Source organism: Rhineura floridana, chromosome 4 (genome assembly GCF_030035675.1).
Source record: "Rhineura floridana isolate rRhiFlo1 chromosome 4, rRhiFlo1.hap2, whole genome shotgun sequence".
Taxonomy (NCBI): domain Eukaryota; kingdom Metazoa; phylum Chordata; class Lepidosauria; order Squamata; family Rhineuridae; genus Rhineura; species Rhineura floridana.
In genome coordinates this window covers 174,626,288-174,644,522 of record NC_084483.1, presented here as the reverse complement: position 1 = coordinate 174,644,522, position 18,235 = coordinate 174,626,288, and the positions used below count along the sequence as shown (strand labels likewise).

At 41.2% G+C, this 18,235-nt stretch overlaps 1 protein-coding gene across 1 annotated transcript in view; it reads left to right on the top strand.

Moving 5' to 3' along the window:
* Positions 1–18,235, top strand: part of PPP2R5A (protein phosphatase 2 regulatory subunit B'alpha) — a 98,993-nt gene that overhangs the window by 57,354 nt on the left and 23,404 nt on the right. The window contains exons 3-6 of the mRNA XM_061625266.1: positions 8,592–8,693; positions 10,220–10,312; positions 11,339–11,469; positions 17,097–17,156. Coding sequence (XP_061481250.1) covers positions 8,592–8,693; positions 10,220–10,312; positions 11,339–11,469; positions 17,097–17,156 — 386 coding nt within the window. The remainder of the gene's footprint in view (positions 1–8,591; positions 8,694–10,219; positions 10,313–11,338; positions 11,470–17,096; positions 17,157–18,235) is intronic.

Genomic DNA, 18,235 nt, shown 5'->3' with positions numbered 1-18,235 from the left:
CCAGGAAATCCAAATCTTTTTCCATGTCCATATTTAATCCAATCTCCATAGTTTGAACCTTGCCTTTAATTTCTCTTTCATCCTTTTTTGGTTTTCCAGATCTATCTTTATTCTCCTTTCTCATAGAATCCTGAATTTCTTTCAGCTCCTGTCTCATTTCGTCAAATTCAATTCTCAACGCTTGACTATTATTTCTCAGTTCTTGTTTTATTGACTTAATCCCATTCATTATTTTCTGAAACATGTCTAAAGATAAAGTCCCTTCTTGTACATCCATGATCTTCTTAATTGTCATTCTTAAAGCCAAAGGAACAAAACTCCTTCAATTTTCAATGTCCCAAGCAAAGAGCAGTTTATTTCTTTATCCAGTTACAAAGGAGTTAATCTTTCAAACCAACTGGCGTCACACTCTAGACAGCCCTTATCTCTTATATGCCCAGAAGTGCAAAAACAGCTTTAGTTCACAGCGTCCAAATAACTAGTAGCAGAAAGAATGAGCAGATTCGTCAAAAAAAAAGTAATCAGAAAAAATAGTCCCAGACATATATAACACAAAAGTCTTATAAATCAAAAAGATTTTTCTTTTCTCTTCCAATCAGAAACCCCTCATCCGTTGTAATCTTTATAATGCTATTTTCCATGTCAGCTTTTTGCAATAAAAAAAAGATAGGCTATTTTTATTTTCTTCCCCTTAGTTCCGTGAGTAAAAGAGAAGGAAAGTTTTGACTCACCCAGGTTTTCTTAATTGCTGGTTCTTTGACAAATCTCTTTAGCTGTATAGATAAGAAAGTAATAAGCGTAGACAGGAGAATGCTTGCCTGTTAGTCCGTTTTTCTTTAAAGAAAAAAAAATGGGTCACTTATTCAGCTGAGCTAGCTAGAAATCCTCGCTCCGTCCGAGCTGCTGGAAGACCTTCTTTCACAGACAATTCTGACGAATTCCAGTCTCCAACAATCACAACAAAGCTGTGTGGGAAATCTCACGTTTCTTCCTTATCCGGAAGAAATTATCCCCAGTCAAAAAAGACCCTTCTGACTGGATTTAAAACTGAAAAAGTTTCATCCAAGACAGGAGCCCGTCTCAGAGGCTGCACAGGCGGAGGGATCCTCCTGGGAAGTCTTTCAAGGCAAATGGGATTGATTCTGAGAAATTCTGACACTTCTCCAGAGTTGCCAGCAAAAAAGCAGCATTTCTAGACATTTTGGCAATATTGCAGGATAAGGTCTGGACAAATGATAGAGTTTAGAACAACTCTATCCATCCATCTATTAAGTTTACATTTAATAGTACAAATGATAATCCTCACATCCCTTTTCTTGATGTCCTTCTCACCATTGAAAAAAACAAAATAGCCACTGATCTCTGCAGCAAATCCACTGATGCCCACACCTATTTAAACTGGAAATCCTGCCCTCCTAAGCATATAAAGAAAAACACTGTGTGTAGCTTACCTCTAAGAATCAAACTTATTTGCAACACTGAAGATAAATACCAGAGAAGGATCAGTGAACTTAAAGAACACCTTCTTCTGAGAGGATATCCTCCATATATTATTGATGGCAACATCCACCGAGCCTCCATTCTGTCCAGAGAAAACCTCCTCCATCATAATGAGGTATCAAAGAGCAGAGAGCAATGGATTCCATTTGTGGTAGATTTCCATCCAGCATCTCCTAACTATCACTGAGCAATCAGGGAGAGCTACCCATTGCTGGCAAACTCTGAACATCTTGCTAGAGCCATCAGCAGGCCTCCTGTTGTAGCATTTCGCCAGCCTCCTAATTTGTGCAGACTGTTAGTGAGAGCTGTGCTGAAGCCACCTATCAGCAATCCTGGGTCTCATCCGTGTCACTCCAAACGCTCTATTACCTGTGTGTACCTCAGGAGACAGCTACTTTTACAAGCACTAGGACAGGCAGGACATATTACATCAAACAGAACATCACTTGCAGGTCCTGCAATATAATTTATGTCATCAAATGCAGAAGACCAGGATGTCATATCCAATACGTAGGAAAAACCACAACTGGACCTACACACACTCTTCAGAAACCACAAATTGGCACTCAACAAAAAAAGTGGAACAACCAGTTGCAAAACATTTCAACATTGAGGTTCACAGCCTGTTGGACTTTTCTATAACAGCTATAGAGATGCCAAAAGATCCAGCAGCATTGACTAAAAGGGAGAACTTTTGGATATACTCTCTGGACACATTGGCACCACATGGCCTGAACCTGGAGGACAGTACCACCACTACTTAGCTTCTGCAAATGAAGCCCCTCTGAGCATTCCATCCTCAAAGCTCTGTAACTGCCACCTTGGTAACAGCATTTGTATGTTAGCAGCTGATGAAGACGGAAGCTGCAGCTTTTTGGTAGAACAATAAAAACCTCTGTTTTGTTAATCACAATTGTGTGTGTGTGTGTGTGTGTGAATTATACAGCCACAAGAGTGTCTGTATACTATAGCCAGCGTGGATTTCGCATTCTGCAATGTTAAATTGAAAATACCTCCATGCCATTCTGATGCTTCCCATAAGCTCATTTCAAAATAAAACCTTACCAAACTTACAGTCCTGAACTCAGAAACGCTTGCTTAACGATCCTCTCAATTTTCATGGTGATACACAAAACAGTCAGAGAGAATCGAGAGTTCAAAGTCTAAAAAGAGAGGAAAAAAACCCAGAGCCCCTTTGGACTTTTTTCTCTGAGAGTTCTCATAATCGGTTGAAATTCATTAAAAATCATCCATGTTCACAGAGTACTTGTAATCCTAATACTGACCCTGCCCCATACTCTGACCTTCATCTTTTGCACTTTAAAAGTTAAAAAAAATGCCTGGTTGATTTTTAATTAATTTAAGAAATTTTGGCTTGAAGCCAATGATAACGTGGGGCATGCTCAGTAAGAACCAACTGTCAGTGTTCTTAAAGCCTCACAGCTGCTGGGCTTGGCTAATCAGGGGGCCACACCTGCACCAGACTTGATTTCACATGAGACAGTCATGGCTTCCCTCAAAGAATCCTGGGAAGTATAGTTTGTGAAGGGCGCTGAGAGGAGACTTCGATTCCACTGACAGTTCCAGTGGCCAGAGTGGTTTAACAGTCAGCCACTGACTGAAGGTCTGTGAGGGGAACAGGGCGTCTCCTAGCAACTCTCAGCACCCTTCACTAACTACACTTCCCAGGATTCTTTGGGAGAAGCCATGACTGTCCAAAGTGAAATAAAGGCCTGGTGTGGATGTGGCCAGGGAAAGCTTTGGTTTAAATTTGGGTGGGAGGCTACATGTGCCTGCTGTAGAATAAAAAGGTGGGGGAAAGCCTGAAAAAGAATGATACTGTTCACAATGTTTTCCTTTTGGAAAGGAAAGAGGCTTCCCTTCTGCCCAGTGCTCACCCACCCATTCTCCTCCCCCTCTCCTCCCTGCCCTTTCCCTGGGTCAGTGTTGGACTAGGACCTGGGAGACCAGGGTTCGAATCCCCACACAGCCATGAAGCTGACTGGGTGACCTTGGGCCAGTCACTGCCTCTCAGCCTCAGAGGAAAGCAATGGTAAAAGCACCTCTGAATACTGTTTACCATGAAAACCCTATTCAAAGAGTCGCCATAGGTGGGGATCAACTTGAAGGCAGTGCATTTCCATTTTCAAACATGATTGTATAGAAATAAATCCCACTGAACTCTATAAGTATGCAAATGATCAAATCCTCCCTCCCTTCTCCTCCCTCCTATCCCTTCCCTCTTGCCCCTTCCCTCTCCCTTCCTTTGCCCCTCCCTCCCCATCCCCTTCCAATCTCCTCCTTCCCCCTCCCCATGGTCAGTTTTACCTATCTTAACCATGATTGCGCGGAAGTAAATGCCATTGACCTCTATAAGCATGCAAATAATCAAACCTGACCTCCCCTCCCTCTCCCTTTGCCCCCCTCCAATATGCTCCTTCCCCTTCCCACTCCTCCTCCCCCATGGTCAGTTTTTCCTATCCTAACCAAGATTGCATAGGAGTAAATCCCATTGAACTCAATAAGCATGCAAATGATCAGACCTGCTTTTTCCCTTCCTCTCCCCTCCCTCCTCCCCTCCCCTCTTCCTTCCTCCTCCTCCCCTGCCCACTCCAGCCCTCCCCCCCTCCCCCCTGGTCAGTTTTACATATCCTAAGCATGATTGCATGGGAGTAAATCGCACTGAATTCAATAAACATACAAATGATCAAACCTGTCCTCCACCCCTCCTCTTCCTGCCTGCTCCCCACCCAGTCCTCCCCTCTGCGTTTCCTCCCCTCCCTCCTCCTCTTCCTCATCCCCTCCCCATCCTCTGTGGTCAGTTTCACCTATCCTAAGCATGATTGCAGGGGAGGAAATCCCACTGAACTCAATAAGCATGCAAATGATCAATCCATTTTCAGCAAACTTGCACAGGATCCCATTTCTTACCTCCCAGATTAAAAAGCAGAGAAATTCACCAATAGGCAAAAACCTTGTGGTTTAACAACATATACCAATAGCCCACGGCTATTTCTATGAAAGTTTAAAAAGCAGGGAAATTGGGCAGCTATAGTGAATGCACCAGGGGAGCAGGAGACCTGAACTCCTCTCTGAGATAATGTACTGCCCTACAAATTGGTCAAAATGCAAACACAATTTGGGTTGGTCTTTCACAGTCCAATCCCCTTGCTGTGTAGCTTGGAAGAATTTGGTAACGTGCCTCTGAGCATATGGTGAGTGGTGGCAACACCTGCAATCAGCCCAAATAATAGAAAGAAGACATGTGCTGTGCTGATCTTGTTTTAGCGGGGGGAAGCAACATTTCTAAGACAGTTGATATAGTTCAGATGGTCACTTTGAATATGTCTGATTTCCTTTGCAATTTTAGTGAAGTTTCCTATAGGAAATCATTTTCTTTTTTTCTGTTTCTGTGAATATGTGAAATACAGCAACACTTTGCAAAATTTACACTAAAAAAACTCCAAACATAATTGTGGAATAATGGCACTGACTATTCTGCAGAATAGACTCCAGTGGACCTCAGAAGTGTCTCAATTTGCATAAGATAAAACAGTGGGAGGTGAAATATATTCTAGCAAAATTCTAGGTGTGCTCTATGTTTTTAATTGACCGCGCCCACCTTGCCTTAAATAAAGTGGTTTAAACATAGCAGGCTGAAAACATGCATCCTCTTTTTTCCAACAGCTAGAGTCATTGCTGAAGTTGCAACATATTGGAATCAGTCTGATTTTACATCAAACTGCAGTTTCAGATTCAACTGTTAATGCACCCAAAATAGAAATAGAACATAACCTCCAATTTGAAACACAAAAGGCTGTCTTCACCATCATATGACATTGACCAATAAAAAGGCTTTGAAATTAATAAAAATAAATTTGACACGGATTTCTAGGATGAATAATGAGGGGAATAAATGTTTCTAGTTTAGATTCTCTGTAGAAACATTAGTAAGACAGGAAAGAAGCAAAGTAAGAACACCAACAAACATACAAAAATATAATTCTCTATCTTTGAAGATGGCAGGTGTTGCCACCACTCACCATATGCTCAGAGGCACATGTTACCAAATTCTTGCAAGCTACACAGCAAGTGGATTGGACTGTGAAAGACCAACCCAAATTGTGTTTGCATTTTGACCAATTTGTAGGGCAGTCCAATATCTCAGGGCGGAGGTCAGGTCTCCTGTTCCCCTGGTGCATTCACTATAGCTGCCCAATTTCCCTGCTTTTTAAAGTTTGATAGAAATATCTGTGGGCTATAGGTATGTTCTTAAACCGCAAGGTTTTTTGCCTATTAGTGAATATTTATATGTATGTATGCATGCATGCATGCACACTATATACATATACTGTGTTGCTTGCCTTGGCCATTTCAGTCCTAACTTGGACATCTGGTTGAGTGTGCTATCTATTTAGGTTGAAATGGTTCGAGGAGGACCAGGGTTTCCTTGATGTCTTTAGGCCTCAGGCCTGGATCCTCTGTGCCTGCTGTGCCCCTCCTAGTATGGATCAGTCTCCGTAGTTTAAGGTTGAGTATGTGTGTGTACATAGTATAACTGGTGGTGCCCCCAGTGCTGAGTTTTCTTCTTTATTTTGGTCTTGTCCTATTATGGTCTTCTGAAATAAGATTTCAGAAAAAATTGAAGAACTGTCTGATTACAAATCCATATCCAATTTAAAAAAAAAGTTCTTGGGGTGTTCAAAGAATAAAAACAGATGATTACTTGAAGCTGGTTACTTGTGTATCTAGAGTATTGCTAATACAAACTGTATTGCTTTGTTCCTTAAATCTCTAACACGTCTACTAGGGTGACACTCTTCACCAAATTTGATATGTTACAAGAGATCAAAAGAGGAGCTGAAAAATATATATACTGTACTGGAGTGATCCGTTCCAGGGTCATGTTCAATCTCACACATTTTTCTTTTTTAAATATTATGCATGATTTTATTTCTGGGGGGGGGGGTGGCGGTATGGACCTTTTTTAAAAAAAATGCTGGCTGTAATCCAGAATGATGTTCAGCAAATGAAACACAGATATGATGGAACCTGAATATACCAAAATAACTATTCCTGAAAACCTCTAGATTTTTTTGGTTTCATTTGGATCCGGTTCCAGGTATATAAAGGGGAGGGGCTGCCTGAAGCAGAGCCTCAGCACACTCCTCTGCGTCGTGCAAAGTGCACTGCTGAGTGCATACTTGGAGTTCCCTTGGAGTCGATTTGGAATCCATTCCCCTTCAAGAGAAATCGTCGACACACTGTGCAAGTATTGATGAGAGACAGACAAACTGATAGGTTGTTGTGACTGAATGCCTGTCCCTGTTTTGGGTGAACGCTTGATACCTGAATAGTGTTTGGTACCTTGAGTGAGACTAGAGAAGTGTGACTGCCTACTGTGTCGGAAAAAGTGATTTCTATAGCCCCAGGGTGAGAGCCTGGTAGGTCTTGTTTCTGCCCCCTTGAGTGAGAGACAAGGGGGGAGTGCTTGGTATGAATGTTTTGTTTAGAGTGTGTGTGTACTGTAGCTTGTTTGTATATATTTAGATTTGACTGGTTCTCATGGTGTGGACTTGCGAGTGTGCTGTTGTATTTAGGATGTGAGATTGAATTATGTGGGTGCTTGCAGAGTGTGATTTGAGGTGTGCTAAAATAGCGAGCGTGCATGCATTGGTTTAGAATGTTGATGTGCTTGATGAACTTGATTATATTAATCTTGCAAGGGTGTGCTTGAATAAACTAAACTGTATCTATTTCCAACTGTAGTTGATGAAATTCTGTTTGCTGTTATAAAGGGGACTGGCTGTTTTAATTATTTGCTTTTTTACTATATAGTGATTAAGAAATAAGTTCCTTTTCTTTGTTTAATCTACCATGTTTAAAATATGGTTGATTTTTTAAAAACGTGATTTGTATTTGCTTTTTCTTGAGGCTTAGGGGATATTTTGTTCAGTCTACTATGTTATGATTTTTTTTGTATTTTTTGTAGTTCATTTTTATATTCAGTGTAGATACTAAAAAGGATGTTCTGTTCCATTATTAACTGTATTTTATAGTGAGGTTTTTAAGGTATTTGCTGTTTTTAAGATGTTATGTTTTAGCTTATGTTGTACACCACATATAAGTTTCAATTAAATTTAAGCGGTGTACAAATTGTCTAAAATAAATAAATAAATAATGCCTTTCCCCTCGTACAAATGGTCTTGGAGTTTTGGTAAGCTCCGCCCTCAAAGCCCATAAACCAGAAAAGCTGGATAATCTCTTGCAAAAGATCCTGCCTGAGACTTTGAATAGCTGTTCCTACCTGTCAGAGTAAGACAATACTGAGTTAGATTGACAAGTACACTGATCTGGTATTCTTATTAATATTAATATTAATATCAACATTTATTACTCTCCCTTCATCCAAAGTTCCAAGGCAAGTTACGACAACTTTAAAATACAACATTCAAAACAATCCAGTGGAGGTTATACGGTCTATTTTGTGTTGCATTACTTTTTCAGTACTTAACTTCACATAAAGAGAATTGAGGAATCTCATATTTCTGTGCATTACTTGTTCTCTGGGTCTTTTTGAGAGGTCATTGCACAGTGGTAGAGTGCATGCATAAGGTTCCAGGCTGCTTCAGTCCGCAGCATGCCAGTTAAACTTAAACAAAAAACAAAAATTGTGCCCCACTTGTTCAGAAACCACATAGAAAGAGGGGAGAAGGACTTTTTAAAACCAGGAAAATTAGGCAATGAACAAGAAGGAAGGAATGTTAGAGTGGAAGAATGGGGCAGCTTCAGGAGGTGCTGAGGGCCATGTAAAATATTGGGGCTGCAGGGTACCTACTGTGCTGCAGGTTGTTCACCTGTCAGTTGAAGGGATCTTGTGTAGCAAGACTTGGATAGGCCACTGTCAAGGAGAACAGACCGTACTAGGCTAAGTGGGATCAGTGGCTTGAAAGTACAAGGCAGCTTCATAAATTCACATGAAGAAGCAAGAATTTGGCTTTGGAGAACAGATGTAAACAGCCATATATGTATTATGTGTCCTTCATTGGGCACAAGTAAATTACCTTAAAATTGTAACTATTTTCCTCCAGATTGGTTCTAATATCTTCAGAACACTTCCACCAAGTGAAAATCCAGATTTTGATCCAGAAGAAGATGAGCCTACATTAGAAGCCTCATGGCCCCATATACAGGTATATTATTCCTTTAAGTACTTGTTTTTCCAATTCATGCTGCTCCTGTATTAATTTCATGCCAATAGTATGGTAGATGGCAGCAGTTCTAGAAATGTAATATATACCTTTCATGCCTAAGTAACTATATAATATTTTGTGCAGGATTTTGTATCATGTCTCTTAAACTGCTGCTTCGCTTATTCTGCACCTCTGACTACCATCTGATTTCCCTTCTACATCCACTTCCCAACTCCGGGAACTTGAGGTTTACTTAGTCATTTGCTGAACCCCCGGCTTTCATTCTTTACACTCCACTGAAACTGACCCTCAATAAAATTACTGATTATCTTACTGCAAATCTAAGTCTCTTGGTTCTCATCCTTCTTGATCTGGGTGTACATAACTCTCATTTCATGCTTGATTTCTTTGTGCCTTAGCTTGGATCTTCTACTCCCTGCTGCCAGCCTATGGTTCTAAACTTAATCATAGATAACTTGGCTTCAAACCAGAGTTTGAAATCCCCTTCCAGCTATGGTTTCAAACTATTTAAAGGTAACAATGGTTAGTGATGAACTCAGTGCAGGGTAATATTAGTAATAGTTTATACTGAAAAAGGAAGGAAGGGATGATTTGAGTGGGAGATTAAAGAGAGACTTCAAACTAAGGCAGCAGCGAGAGGAGAAACATCCCTGATACCTTAACAATAGGTAACAGTGGTTAAGAGATCAGAAAAACATTGTGTCTGCACTAAGCCTAACAGACACCTTGGCTGCTGAAAGATCACAGTAGAACACAGAAAAAGAGGTGGTTTCTTAAGAGCCTGAACAACTTACAGAGCAATCCAACACATGGGAATCTGGCGCAAGGGGTGCTGGCAGGAAGGTCTGCAGCATCCAATTGCTGTTCAGGAGCCTCCAGGCTGGCTGAGCGAGGGCTCAACTGCAAGCTGTGCACGGAGACTGGAAAGTAAAAGCTGGCTCTCATTAATACCCCTACCAGGGAGTAAGCGCTCTCCATAGACTTCCATTGTAATTATTTTCTTAGACCGACCTTTTCCTCGGCGTAACTTTGGCCCAGCTCGGGATCCACAGGAGTGCTCCGAACGGGAGTTGGATGTTGTGTAAGTCCCCCCCACAGCCCCTCCTTCAACACGGCCCCAAATGTTCCTTTATCGGGTCTTATGCTGGCTTCCACTAGCACCCCTTCAGCTAGGCTGGGCCTCCCCAGCAGACCCCTGGCTGAACTGGCAGGGTCCCACCTCCGCCACAGCTGAGCTGGGGTGAGGGGCTGAGCTGGGATCCTGCCAGCTGAGCTGGAGGTTGGCCATATCCAATTCCCCTCAGCCCAGCTTAAATACGAGTTGGATTGTGCTCGTAGCCTATTAAAGCCTAATACCAACAGGTTGAATTTTATTTGGAACACATTTCTGCTGCCTTCTAGATGGCCCTTTATATAGTGTAACTTCTTTGCTGCTTTGAAATTTGTGAATGTATTGCACGTGAAGGTATATTTTCTAAATATGTCTTCATTTTATTCTTTCATAGCTGGTATATGAATTTTTACTAAGGTTTTTAGAAAGTCCTGATTTCCAGCCTAGCATTGCGAAACGTCATATTGACCAGAAATTTGTACAGCAGGTAAATATTCATTTGAAATATTTAATGTATTATTTTATCTAAAGGTAATGGCTTGGATCCAAGGATCCTCTTCCATAAAAGAGATTCTTTAGTTTATGGGAGAGTTTTGGTCCACTAGATGCTCCTGCTGAAGGAAGGGAAGATTAAGTGATTTTTGCAGATAACCCTTCTCTCTGCAGCATCTCCCTAACACACCTGCACACCTCCCTAACAGTATTCTGGAGCGACCCCCAATAATCATTTTCAGACTGCAGAGGGAAGGAAGACTTGATTGAGAACTCCGCCAGCAGGAGCATCCCATGAGCAGAGTTCCATTTATGGGAACTCTGAATCTGAGCCAGCGTTGCGTGTATCATTGTAGGGAGAAACAAAACTGTGGTGGAGAAGCTACTTAATGTTGCCACTTAGGAACATTGGGCTCATTTCAGAGTAAATTAGCCAAACCTGAGTCACACTGAAATAATGTGGTTTAAATTTTTTAAGTATGACTAAGACCTGTTTTTAGTGGGATTTGCTTATGCAACCTCTGTTTGTTTGTGCGTCGTTCCCATTGATTAAGTGGATCAGATACAGTATGTATAATTGTAACCAGTCTTAAGGAAATGCCTTGTGAAATTATTACATGTCATTAATACTGTTTCTGGTCTCTAAAGTAGGGCAGTACCTTTATTGGGACCAACCAAAATGTCACACGATAATTGTGGTTTGGTTAGTCCCAATAACGGTATTTCCCTGCTGTAGATTTTCTGTGTTCCCCACCCTTCCCCATGGACTGGATGAGATGGATATTTATGCTTTTGCTATTTCTTATGTTATGCTGGTTTATAAAGAAGGCATACATTGAGAGCTCACCTGAGATGCATATTTGTTTGAAGTAATATTTGGGAACATGTCACTGAATCTATCCTGTGTTTAATTTTGGTATAATGTAGGGGAAGGGGGAAGTAAGTAAGGTGGAACTGTTTTTATTCCAATTAGGACTTTAGTTACTGGTGACTGACATAATAAGTAATACTTTATTAATAGCTGCTGGAGCTTTTTGATAGCGAAGATCCACGAGAGCGCGACTTCCTAAAAACAGTGCTTCATCGAATTTATGGCAAATTCCTTGGATTAAGAGCATTCATCAGAAAACAAATCAACAATATTTTTCTCAGGTATAATATGTGTAGTTATTTACAAAACATTTAAACTAGTCCTGCAAATATACTTTAAAAATTTAAATTACTAGCTCACAAACTTTTATTAGTGTGCTTATTCAGTTATATAGAGATTTTAAAAAAATCCTTCTCATACCTTTTAAAGAAATTGATATAAAAACAACTGCTGTTGGGTTAAAGGATTAAGAAAATATTGAGTGCTTCCCCCTTAAGGTACCTTTAAAAAAACCCAAAAACATTCTTCATATCCTCTCCAAAAGCCCAAACAGAAGTGCAGCCTTGTGGCTATCCTATGCACACTTAATTTCAGTTAAACTGATTGAATTCATTGTGACTGATATAAATTCATTAACTGACTTTCAAATAAGATATGAATAAAATGCATCCAAAAAGCAGTTTTCAGTCAGTTTTCCTCCTAAAAGATAGGCGGCTTCTGCTCTTTCAAAATGCAAAGACCTAAAAAACAAATGACCCATATAGGTTCCAGTCTAGGGCATACAAGAGGAGATGTAAACAGATAATCCAGCTGACTCTGACAATAACCAAGTTTCAGACGCAAAATATTATATACAAAAGGCAGATGGAAGCAATCATTGTTTGTAAAATGAAGCTGGAGGCTTTAAGCGTGAAACAACAGTTCAGGCTGTCATTAACTTGTGGACATTAAAAGTTGATTCAGCACTGGGGAAGTGAGCATGTGCAAGGAATTTATTTTATTGTGGAAGGGACAAACTTCAAAGATAAGTATACTTTTTCTTGACCAGTTGTAATTCCTCTGGAAAATTTATGTTTGCCATAGTTGTCTAGTGAAGTGGCAATTTACATATTAAAAAAGGCAGCCCCTTAACGTCTGTCACACTGTGACATAGTCAATAAAGTGAACAAAGGGACAAAGTAAACTGGCTTCATCTTCGGAGACAGCTGGTAAATACACTACATGGGAGGAACAAAACCTTCCCATAACTCTTGGGTTATCTGGTCTCCATGAAGAGGCAGAAAGGTGCAGCGCAGTTGGTAAAGACCACACCTATTATGTCTACCCAAGGTTCTCCACAATATCCATAAAAGTCCTCTACTCATAGACATCTTACCTGTCATAATGCTTGATATTTTTTAGTATAGTGGTTCCCATGGACCCCTTGAAAATTGCTGGTGCTCTTAACGGACCACTTAATGATTTTTCTGCTTGTTCTAGTAATTGTAATGTGCTATACTAGATGCTGTATGATTTTTAATTGTATTTTTATTGCTGCTTTTATTTTTTATATATTGTATTTTATCGTATTACTATTTGCATTCCATAGAGTTCAAATTGTAATACAATAAAGTATAGTATAAAAATAAAAGAAATAAAATACAATTAAAAATTCAATATGAATATTTAATGTGGACATGCTGCGGACCACCTGAATGCAGCTGTCAGACCACAGTTTGGGAACTTCTATTTTAGTAGAAGATGGAGTGTGATTGGTTGCTGATATGACATATTGTATGCATGAATGGACATTTAATGATGATTGCTAGAAACAAAACATGGTGCAATATGTCCTAGATGTATTCCTAACCTACCTACCTCTAGTGCTTGGGCAACATTGTATTGTACTGCAAATGGTTTCCCTTATTTCTAAAGGAAAATGAGGCTGAGCTTCGCAGCTATAGTCTTGTACCTTCTAAGATACTAGCTAGTTATTTTATTTATTTATTTATATTTACATCCCGCCCTTTCTCCCAGTAGGAGCCGAAGGAGACCAACAAAGGCACTAAAAACACTTTAACACATCATAAAAACAGACTTTAAAAAATTAAAACAAAGCATCTTTTAAAACATTTTTAAAAAGCTTTAAAAACATCTATTTTTTAAAAGGGAAGGTTTAAAAACATATTAAAAAGTAATTCCAACTCAGAAGCAGACTGGGATAAGGACTCTACTTAAAAGGCTTGTTGAAAGAGTCTTCAGTAGGTGCCGAAAAGATAACAGAGATGGTGCCTGTCTATTATTTAAGGGGAGGGAATTCCAAGGGGTAGGTGCCACTGCACTAAAGGTCCATCTCCCATGTTGCGCAGAATGGACCCCCTGATATGATGGTATTTGCAGGAGGCCCTCACCTGGAGGCATATAAGGGATAAGACGGTCTTTCAGGTATCCTGGTCCCAAGCTGTATACGGCTTTGTAGACCAAAACTAGAACCTTGAAGTTAGCCCAGTAGCTAATAGGTAGCCAGTGCAATTCTTTCAGCAGTGGGGTGACATGTTGGCAACACCCTGCCCCAGTGAGCAGTCTCGCTGCCACATTTTGCACCAGCTGCAGCTTCTGTACCAACCTCAAGTGTAGCCCCACATAGAGCACGCTACGGTAATCCGACCTGGAGGTTACCAGTGCATGGACAACAGTGGTCAGGCTATCGCGGTCCAAAAATGGCCACAGCTGTCTTATCAGCCAAAGCTCATTAGAGGTACTTCTAGTCACTGAGGTCACCTAAGCCTCTAGCGACAAAGATAGATTCAGGAGCACCCCCATAATACAGACCTTTCAAAGGGAGTATGACCTCATCCAAAGCAGGCAACTGACAAATTATCTGAATTCGGGAACCACCAACCCACAGCATCTCCATCTTGCTAGGATTTAAACTCAGTTTATTGGCCCTCATCCAGCCCACCCCCAAGTCCAGGCAGCGGTCCAGGGCTTGCACGGCCTCTCCCAGTTCAGATTTACAGAGAAATAGAGCTGGGTATCAGTGTACTGATTTGAGGAGCACATTGCTAAGAACATAAAAACCAACAACAAAAAATTCTATAAATACATTCAAAGCAGGAGACCATCTAGGGAGGCGATTGGACCCTTGGATGATAAGGGAGTCAAAGGTGTACTAAAGAACGATAAGGAGATTGCAGAGAAGCTAAATGAATTCTTTGCATCTGTCTTCACAGTGGAAGATATAGGGCAGATCCCTGAACCTGAACTAACATTTGCAGGAAGGGATTCTGAGGAACTGAGACAAATAGCGGTAACGAGAGAGGAAGTTCTAGGCTTAATGGACAATATAAAAACTGACAAATCACCGGGCCCGGATGGCATCCACCCGAGAGTTCTCAAAGAACTCAGATGTGAAATTGCTGATCTGCTAACTAAAATATGTAACTTGTCCCTTGGGTCCTCCTCCGTGCCTGAGGACTGGAAAGTGGCAAATGTAACGCCAATCTTCAAAAAGGGATCCAGAGGGGATCCCAGAAATTACAGGCCAGTTAGCTTAACTTCTGTCCCTGGAAAACTGGTAGAAAGTATTATTAAAGCTAGATTAACTAAGCACATAGAAGAACAAGCCTTGCTGAAGCAGAGCCAACATGGCTTCTGCAAGGGAAAGTCCTGTCTCAGTAACCTATTAGAATTCTTTGAGAGTGTCAACAAGCATATAGATAGAGGTGATCCAGTGGACATAGTGTACTTAGACTTTCAAAAAGCTTTTGACAAGGTACCTCACCAAAGACTTCTGAGGAAGCTTAGCAGTCATGGAATAAGAGGAGAGGTCCTCTTGTGGATAAGGAATCGGTTAAGAAGCAGAAAGCAGAGAGTAGGAATAAACGGACAGTTCTCCCAATGGAGGGCTGTAGAAAGTGGAGTCCCTCAAGGATCGGTGTTGGGACCTGTACTTTTCAACTTGTTCATTAATGACCTAGAATTAGGAGTGAGCAGTGAAGTGGCCAAGTTTGCTGATGACACTAAATTGTTCAGGGTTGTTAAAACAAAAAGGGATTGCGAAGAGCTCCAAAAAGACCTTTCCAAACTGAGTGAATGGGCGGAAAAATGGCAAATGCAATTCAATATAAACAAGTGTAAAATTATGCATATTGGAGCAAAAAATCTTAATTTCACATATACGCTCATGGGGTCTGAACTGGCGGTGACTGACCAGGAGAGAGACCTTGGGGTTGTAGTGGACAGCACAATGAAAATGTCGACCCAGTGTGCGGCAGCTGTGAAAAAGGCGAATTCCATGCTAGGGATAATTAGGAAAGGTATTGAAAATAAAACAGCCGATATCATCATGCCATTGTATAAATCTATGGTGCGGCCGCATTTGGAATACTGTGTACAGTTCTGGTCGCCTCATCTCAAAAAGGAGATTATAGAGTTGGAAAAGGTTCAGAAGAGGGCAACCAGAATGATCAAGGGGATGGAGCGACTCCCTTACAAGGAAAGGTTGCAGCATTTGGGGCTTTTTAATTTAGAGAAAAGGCGGGTCAGAGGAGACATGATAGAAGTGTATAAAATTATGCATGGCATTGAGAAAGTGGTTAGAGAAAAGTTCTTCTCCCTCTCTCATAATACTAGAACTCGTGGACATTCAAAGAAGCTGAATGTTGGAAGATTCAGGACAGACAAAAGGAAGTACTTCTTTACTCAGCGCATAGTTAAACTATGGAATTTGCTCCCACAAGATGCAGTAATGGCCACCAGCTTGGACGGCTTTAAAAGAAGATTAGACAAATTCATGGAGGACAGGGCTATCAATGACTACTAGCCGTGATGGCTGTGCTCTGCCACCCTAGTCAGAGGCAGCATGCTTCTGAAAACCAGTTGCCGAAGCCTCAGGAGGGGAGAGTGTTCTTGCACTCAGGTCCTGGTTGCGGGCTTCCCCCAGGCACCTGGTTGGCCACTGTGAGAACAGGATGCTGGACTAGATGGGCCACTGGCCTGATCCAGCAGGCTCTTCTTATGTTCCTATGTACTGCTGAGACCATGCCCGAAATTTCCTAATGACTGCTTGCAGTGGCTTCATGTAGATGTTAAACAGCATGGGGGACAATATGGTACCCTGTGGCACCCCACAGCACAACTGCCAGGGGGGCGAAAGACAATCACCCAATGCTATTTTCTGAAAATGACCCTAAAGATAGGATAAAACAGTGTCTCCAATACCCGTCTTACCAAGTTGGCCCAGAAGGGTATCGTGGTCAATGGTATCAAAAGCCACTGAGAGATCAAGTAAGAATAACAGGGTCGCACTCCCCCTGTCCTTTGCCCAATAAAGGTCATCCATCAGGGTGACCAAGGCTGATATAGTCCCACAACCAGGCCTGAATCCAGACTGGAATGGGTCAAGATAATCTGTTTCATCCAAGACTACCTACAACTGCTGCGCCACAGCCCTCCCAATCACCTCCCCTAAGAAGGAGGTGTTTGTGACTGGGTGGTAGTTGTCACAAACCAATGGGTCCAAGGTGGGCTTTTTCAGGAGTGGTCGGATCACCACCTCTTTCAGGATGGTTGGAACCACTCCCTCCCACAATGATGCATTGTCCGCACCCTGGATCCACTCGGTTAAACCCCCTCGGCAAGCCTTTAACAAGCCAAGAAGGGCAAGGGTCAAGAAGACATGTTGCTGGCTGCATTGTTGCAAGCACCTTGTCCACATTATCAGGCCGCATCAGCTGAAGCTAGTTCAATGCTTTGTTTACACCTCAGCATCTAAATCATGGGATAGGGTTGGACTGTGCCACAGATTTGAAGTTTAGGCAAAAAAAGAAGAGAAACTTGAATGTGTCTTTTTTTGTATGTATAAGATTTTATTTTCCCTGTTTCCATTTTCCTGATATATTGACTGACTGCAAATGTATCCTGACAGGTTTATATATGAAACAGAACATTTTAATGGTGTTGCTGAGCTACTTGAGATACTAGGAAGGTAGGTTTACCCTGTCACTAGTTGGCCAATCAGGCAGAGTGGTGGGTGTTTCTCCCCCCTCCCTTTTTTTTTTTGGCACAGAAATTGGCATAGCCATTTGGGCTACATTCAAAAGATTTGATGGGCTTTGTTTTTTATTGTACTTCCTGACTATGAGCAGAAATTCTGTGCGTGTTAAATGCAGAAAGAAATGACTGGAAAATCCGATTCTAATAGTAAAAGGGGCTTGAAGGTGATGAATGCAGAACCTCTCTTCTCATTGAATGCAATTCCCCTCAGCCAAGCTCTCATAACAAAAGTGGTTTAGTTTGGTTTGATGAAAAGGGTTGGGGAGAGGCTATGGGGAGACAACAGTGGGCACAACAAGTCAAATCTTTCGGCCGTGGCCCCATTTGCAACTAAATATTGGCTCCTCTATATGTGATTTGGACCGTTCCAGGTTTATGTAATTGGGGCTGCCATCATTCACTTCTAGTTTAGCCCAGAATGGTGGCTTTTGTTTCTGCTTTGTGTTAGGTTTTATATCTCAGGTTGCATTTAGCTAATGCGCTAACTCATTGTTGCAATGTGACCTCAGGATCATCCCATTACTGCAGCACTGCAGCGGTATGTTGTGAATCCTTTCTCTCACTTCCTGTTATATGATTAAACTGTAAACTAAAACTGTCAAAATACCATGTGATGCTACAGCTATGGCAGAGCTTGGAAAAGTTACTTTTTAAAACTACAGCTCCCATCAGCCCCAGCCATCATGGCCACTGGATTGGGCTGATGGGAGTTGTAGTTCAAAAAAGTAACTTTTCCAAGCTCTGATTAAGGGATCTGCAGAGAACAGAAGGTGGCTGAATATATTTCCCATGATGCCTGTCTGTCTCTCCCTTTCTCTAAAACGTTAGTTTTATAGTTAAATTCTTTAGTTGTATGACCTTTCATATGAAGGGACAATTCACCAAAACTATTTCTTCCAGTTCAACTATAGTCCCATCTAAACAGTGCTAAAACAGAATGCATTTTTCAAGAGAACTCAAAAAGAGGATTCCTTATGGTGACTATGGTAATTTAGCACTGTCTAAATTAGA